Genomic DNA, 7,330 nt, shown 5'->3' on the forward strand with positions numbered 1-7,330 from the left:
GAGGAACTTTTTTTTTTAAAGCCCTGTTTCGTTCGGTAAGGCTGCCGCTCAAAAACTAAAAGAACCTCATTATCACGCCGCGGATACTCTGGAGACGAAACGAAGAACGAGTTTGTCAATTTGCGTATTAACTCCCCGTATTAACTTTTAAACTGACCGTTTTATGTATCCATATGTCTACAGTGTGAGTGTGAAAGACAAGAGATGGCCTGTGAAGTCTCCTGAGACTCCTGGCTGCCTTTATAAAAGCCAGTGTGTCTCACAGTCAGTCCCAGAGAGGTTTTTAGGCGAAACAGTGCTATGGATTGACCCGGCTGCACTGAGAGTAGGAGGATATTGGCATATGGAGGTGGTGTTCTGGAGTAAGGAGGTCAGCATCTTTTTTTTTTGGAGTAAGGAGGTCAGTGCCTTCACTCCCCGCCTTTTCCCGTCGGCTGAATGGTGTGTTGTGAGAGAGAGAATCTATGAATGGATGAAAGGACTTTCCCCGCACGGGGATGCCCAGACGTGGGGGTGGTTGGGGGGGGGGGGGGGGGGGCAGTGATTGATTGAAGGAGATGTTGGAAACTGATTTTGGGCATATTAAATTAAAGCTAGCATGACTTCACTACCAGCAAGCAAATTTGTATTTCCTGACTGGCTGAAAAGGATTTAATTAATTAATTAATTTAATTAATCTGGTGTGGCTATGTTTAGCCAAAGTCATATGTTCTGCCTTTAATAAGCTGCCACCTTTCAACATAATGAGGAAAACATGCTCCATATTTTTAATTATGTGTTTTTTTATTCCAGTGATTTTAAGATTATTTCTGTACAAAGCCACAAGGTCTAGTACATATCACTTGGAATTATGCCAGTTTTACCTCATATGGGTATATGGGTAAATTGCATCACATTTGCATAAATAAACCAAATTTATGGATATTTTTTTCCACACCTGCCAAATTAATTGACACTATAGCAATTGAATTGCACTGCAATCTAATAAAAGTGAAATCAATCATAGTCAATTATCCAATTCACCTCACTCACTTTATTGGAGCAATCATACAAAATCAATTACTTTTTTTTCTGTGGATGATGATTGGAAACTTACAGAGCTATTGAATGAAGAAGGAAAAGCAAGAAGGGAGACATTTCAGATATTTGTGGGCAAATCTTGTGAAAATCATTTCCCTGGCAGTTTGGTAAAATTAACCAAATCTATGACAGTTTATCAGCTGTGTGTGTGTGTGTGTATGCACACACAAAATCTGTGACAGTTTATCAGCTGTGTGTGTGAGTCTGTGTGTGTGTGTGTGTGTGTGTGTGTGTGCATGCGCGTGTGTTTCAGTAACTTCCACCGACCCTTCATACTCTACACCTACAGATTTCTAATTAAATATTTTTTCTTTGTTGCTATTTTAGGACATGGAACAAAAGGAGTCTTTGAGCTTCTGGCGGGGTGGAGAAGAACCAGAGAAAACCTGCCGTTCAAAGAGAGGGTGGCCGACGCCTTTGCCGACGTGATGGTGTGCTACACCATGACCAGCTCCCTCTACATCATCACCTTCGGCATGGGCGCCAGCCCTTTCACCAACATAGAGTCGGTGAAGATCTTCTGCCAGAGCATGTGCGTGGCCATCCTGGTGAACTATTTCTACGTCTTCTCCTTCTACGGCTCCTGCCTGGTGTTCGCCGGGCAGCTGGAGCAGAACCGGTACCACAGCGTCTTCTGCTGCAAGATACCGTCGGTGGAGTACCTGGACCGGCAGCCCACGTGGTTCAAGACCATGATGAGCGACGGTCACGACCTCTCCACCCACCACGACAGCATCCCCTACCAGAACCACTTCATCCAGCACTTCCTGCGGGAACACTACACCGAGTGGATTACCAACACCTACGTCAAGCCCTTCGTGGTCATCCTCTACCTGATCTACGCTTCGTTTTCATTCATGGGATGTTTACAAATCAGCGACGGGTCGAACATAGTCAACCTCCTGGCCAGCAACTCCCCGAGCGTCTCCTACGCTCTGACCCAGCAGAAGTACTTCAGCAACTACAGTCCGGTCATCGGGTTCTACATCTACGAACCCATCGAGTACTGGAACGCCACGGTTCAAGAGCACCTGAAGACGCTGGGCCACGGGTTCAATAAGATCTCGTGGATTGACAACTTCTTTCAGTATCTGAAGGTGGTGAACGTGAGCGCGTCGACCAAAAGCGAATTCATAACCATCCTCCAAACTTCTTTCTTAAGGAGCCCAGAGTACCAGCACTTCAAGGACGACATCATATTTTACAAAATGAGGGACGAGACGGAGATCATCGCGTCCCGGATGTACCTGGTGGCCCGGACCACGGAGAAGACGCGAGAGGAGGTGGTGGAGCTCCTGGAGAGACTGAGACCGCTCTCTCTCATCAACAGCATCAAATTCATCGTCTTCAACCCCACCTTCGTCTTCATGGATCGGTATAGCTCGTCGGTCATCTCCCCCATCCTCACCTCGGGCTTCAGCGTCCTGATCGTCCTGATCCTGACCTTCTTCCTGGTCATCAACCCCCTGGGAAACTTCTGGCTGATACTGACGGTCACCTCGGTGGAGCTGGGGGTCCTGGGCCTAATGACGCTGTGGAATGTCGACATGGACAGCATATCTATCCTGTGCCTTATTTATACCCTGAACTTTGCGATGGATCACTGTGCCCCACACCTTTACACTTTTGTACTCGCCACCGAGCACACCAGGACCCAGTGCATAAAGATCTCGCTGGAGGAGCACGGGGCGGCCATTTTACAGAACACGTCCTGCTTTGTGATCGGGATGATGCCCTTGGTGTTTGTGCCTTCCAACTTGACCTACTCACTGTTCAAGTGCTCCCTCCTCACCGCTGGCTGCACCGTGCTGCACTGCTTCGTCATCTTGCCCGTGTTTCTCACCTTCTTCCCCCCTTCCAAAAAGAGGCACAAGAAAAAGAAACGGGCGAAACGGAAAGAGCGGGAAAGGGAGCGGGAACGAGAGAAGGAGAGGGAGCGCGAGAGGGAGCGGGAGGAGATAGAGTGCATCGAAGTCAGGGACAACCCTGATCATGTGACCAATGTCTGAAAGGGCTGTGTGTAAAAGTGTGTAAAAGTGTGTGGAGCGTATCCTCAAAGAAGAAAAACAAACAGGTGGCAGCAACAGGCAGTGCCTCTCTGGTCGAGGGGTGACAGAGCTGACCAAGCCACAGATAGCTCATACCCAAGGACAGGTACTCGAAATCCCAACAAAAGCCAGCCAGTCTCACCATCAGGGTGAAGAACTTTTCCATAGTGCACTTTTCCCACTATACAATATCTTTGTTTCCTCTTGTTTTCGTTTTAGACATTAATTCACGTGTTGCTGTGACCATTTTGGGCTAAGGTCAAAACAAATTGTTGCAGTTGCATTTGTATAGTTATTTTTAAGTAGCAAACAAGATCCTAGCAAGAAGCTCAAGCCATAACAATGGTTTATGTAGCATGTGTCATAAATCATATTTTTATATTCATATTCATATTATATTCATATTTATTTATATTCATATCTATTATGTCCTAAAATAATGTTTTAAATCAACTGCAGTAAAAGGTCCACCTTCGTGAATTATTCCAGTAGAGACCATGATGAGAGCCTGGCAGTAAAAATAAGAAAAAAGGATTTTCTGTTCTAAAGAAAATGTCTGAATGCATTCTGCGTGATCCCGCATTATGCCAACACATAATTAACTTAATTTGGCATTTGATAGAAAGATCCTTTGCTTACACTGCCCCCTCAACCCCGAGTTCCTGAGTGCCACTCTCTGTCAAAATACATTTAATTCACTGCCCTGGTTACATAAAGGCTCAATAATGCTGTTTAAACTTTATGTATTATAATTGGCCTTCCAGTGAGAATTTCCCAACGAATAGAATCCAGCATTTTTGACGTTACCCAGAATGTCTACAGCATCACCTGAACTTGTGGACCCGTTGAATGTCTCTTTGTGGTCTTTTTAGATCTAATTTTAAAGAGAGAGCAGGCGGGACGAACACTAGTTCCCTATACATGCCATGCAAAGCTGCTAGATAGAAAGTTTCTAGGGATCCTGAAAAGTTTTTAGGGCATCATATACATTTTCAAATTCACAAATCAGCTAATGAAAAAAGGATAGTTATGCATGTGTATGCCCTACACAGACCTAAAAATACAGACCGAAACAAACAGAGCAGATGACAAATTGTCTATTTTATCGAATCTTGCACATTACTGTGTGAAGGCAGAATTTTGTGTTTGTATATTTTATTTTTTTCGTTTTAAAAAGTTCTCTCTCATGTCTGCCTATGTCTAAGATTAGGAATGGAACTGCAATTCACATTTTAATAACATTATGCATGTGATTAGATAATAGCAGGCAGGTATACATACAAAAAAAAAAAGAATTTTGGAGACAAACAAAGACAAAAACAGTAATCGCCAACGTACAGTACATTGCAGAACCTTTCTCTTTTAAGAAATGCTTCAAGGAAGATTCATTTAAAAAGTCTTTTCCACAATAATTCATACTTTATATCCAGCAGCATGAGTGTACTGTGGAAGCACAGGTCCTGTCTAGGGACATCTTATCTAGCCAGAACAAGAGGTTCTGAGAATGCGATAACAGTGTGGTTATTGTCATTAACAGGGGGCATTGTCATTATGTACCTGTCTAGCCCGGGTCTTACAGGAAGTGAATGCATAGACCGAAACTGTCACCCATATGATGAACTTGGGAAGCCAAGGAAATGAGCCTGAAAAGACATTTTGTCTAGCAGTGTTTCAGTTTCACCATCAAGCTGTCCAGATATTGGTCTTCGTAGACGTGTTTTTTTTTTATGTCCCAAGGTCAACTCAAAAAGCTGAAGGAAAAGCCGCACAGTACGCCAGCACTAGAAACAGGATGCGATATTTGTCAGTGTATGACAAGAGCTGCTAATGAATCGATACAAAATGGCAGATTACGTCGTTTTGGAAAAGAGTTGATTTCCCCCGCCGCTGTGAATTTTAGCGTTTCATACAGAGGGGTTTTGTCTACCTTTGGGGGATTCGAACAAAAATTAATTGGAGAGTGAATTTTGAATGTTGATTACAATTACAGGTTACCCCCATAAGAAAAACCATAATAATCACCCACCTCGTTATTATTACCAGGTGTTTGTGTATCTGAACTTTTGGGGGGGAACAGGTGAATTTTCTGTTTTCTGACCACCAGGGGCATCATTGTGTTCTTATAAATGCCATAAATCATTTGTGTATAACAAGGAGGCATGAGAATCAACCTACTATAATGGGGAAAAAAATGCAAATTGAATTCATAAACTTCCCAAATTGACTGTGAAAGCATGGCGCTATATTGTATGTATGTGTATGCATGTACCTAATAAGTGTCTGTAACCCCCTGTTTATTATTGTTTTGTTAGGCTGTAGGAACGTACATTTCTTGTTTCGATGCATATTCTAAAGATCATATTTTGTGACATTTACCGTATGTGTAAACCGTGGGCATCCAATCGCTGTCTGAAAAAGGCCAGCTTGGGAGCAGGTTTTTGTTTTAGCCCAGCACTGCATCGCCTGATTGAGCTAAGTAACTAGTCGTGGTCTTCTGTCAGGAACTTGATAAGGATAATCAGGTGTCTTAGTGCTGGGCTAGAACGAAAACCTGCACCCACACCAGCACTTTTTGGATGAGATTGGACACCCCTGGTGTAAACAAACAGAAAAAAGCCAGAAAATAGCATTATTATGTAAAATACTTGTACATGATTTTCTAATTTTATAAAAAAAAAGAAAAAAGAATCAATGAAAAGATTTTTTTAAGCTTAAATTCTTACTTAAAAAAGCAATAAAGAAAAAGTTCAAAAGTCAAACGCAGTAGGCCAGTAATAACTTGAGGGATTTTCATTCATATTCAATTTTTAAAAAAAAATTATAAACAGATAAATTAATTGCGCACCACCACAGTATACCGTTTGGTACATTTCAAATTGTAAGTAATTAGTATGGAAGATGGTGGATGATTTTAGTTCAGTTGTTTGTTTGCTTATTTTAGTTGTACTGCAACATTACCGGGAAAAAATGCCTCTTTCAACTTAACTGCACTTTCACTTGCCCTGGTGATAATATTTTTATTACCAATGTAGGTTGCATAGACACACAAATATGTAATAAACAATAAAGCTAACCAAATTATACGTGAAATAAATCCACTAAATACCTTTGTAAATTGAAGGCTATGCTATGGATATAAATTGTCTATATTTGCCACTGTTTATAATATCCAAAAATCAAGAACACGTGTGATACTGTGTTTATTTTAAATATTTTAGCTCGTTAAGAACTTTTCAGGTTGTAGTCGGTGAATTGATGTTAGACGGCACATTCCAGATCGGTCAGCTTGCAGTGGCATCTCTGTCACATCTGTGACCTCACGCAGAAGTTTAATTTCGCATACGCGCCGCCGGAGTCTTCAAGAGCTTTTGCGCTGCTTGTCATCTCGAATCTGTTACGCCCTGCCACGGGCTACGATGTGGATGGCGCCAGCTTGGCACGGCTCCAAAAAGGTAGCACGCGGCCAGCTCACGTTTTTGGCGGGAACCTCAGAGTTATAAGCACTGTCCGGTTGGCCAAACAGATGTGTGTGTGAAACCGGAAAATAGTACGAGCACTTCGGTTTTTTCGAGCTCCTTTTAGTACATTGCGCCGGTTATTTTTGTTATTATCAATAATGGGGGAGGGGGGGGGGGGGGGGAACAAGCATTAAATGGAAATGAGTCATACTTTCCCCATTGAGAAAAACGAAATTAGAAATGCACCGCTGTCTGTTGGGGCCATCTGAAATCGGAGAGTCGGGAGCACGTTTCCAAGGGAACGGCATAATGAAACAACATTGCACACGTTCTAATGTGTTGCTCGTCACCTTGACGATTGCATTTGTAATTTTTACGGAGCTGGAAGCCCATTAAGTTGCGCTGGGTACTTAAGTAGCTGCCTGTTCACGGAAGGATTGCTGTTTCCCCTTTCAGTGTTCCTATGCTGATGCTGTGTGTCTTTTCTGATACACGTAGAATCAGCCCTCGCTTGCTTTAAACTCACAGCTGGGTCCCTGGTATCTACCATGCGCTTCCATTTCTTTGTAATTGGCACGCATACATTCTTGCATCTTACACTGCAACTTTTCGGAAATCCAACGGAAAAAAATGAGTGTTCTAATGAGATCCAACTTTCTATTGGATTATTTGATTGATGGATTTATTATTGGACATTAACTTACAAAAAAATATACAGCTACAATATGACATTGATAGAGTAAT

The 7,330-nt window shown here is 42.5% G+C and overlaps 1 protein-coding gene across 1 annotated transcript in view; it reads left to right on the forward strand.

Annotated features, from left to right (window-relative positions):
* Positions 1-3,656, forward strand: part of ptchd4 (patched domain containing 4) — a 26,135-nt gene extending 22,479 nt beyond the window's left edge. The window contains exon 3 of the mRNA XM_035421042.1: positions 1,408-3,656. Within this exon, the coding sequence (XP_035276933.1) occupies positions 1,408-3,089 (1,682 nt within the window). The 3' untranslated portion in view covers positions 3,090-3,656. The remainder of the gene's footprint in view (positions 1-1,407) is intronic.
* Positions 3,657-7,330: the final 3,674 nt, after the last annotated feature.

This window comes from Anguilla anguilla, chromosome 6 (assembly GCF_013347855.1).
Source record: "Anguilla anguilla isolate fAngAng1 chromosome 6, fAngAng1.pri, whole genome shotgun sequence".
Lineage (NCBI taxonomy): Eukaryota > Metazoa > Chordata > Actinopteri > Anguilliformes > Anguillidae > Anguilla > Anguilla anguilla.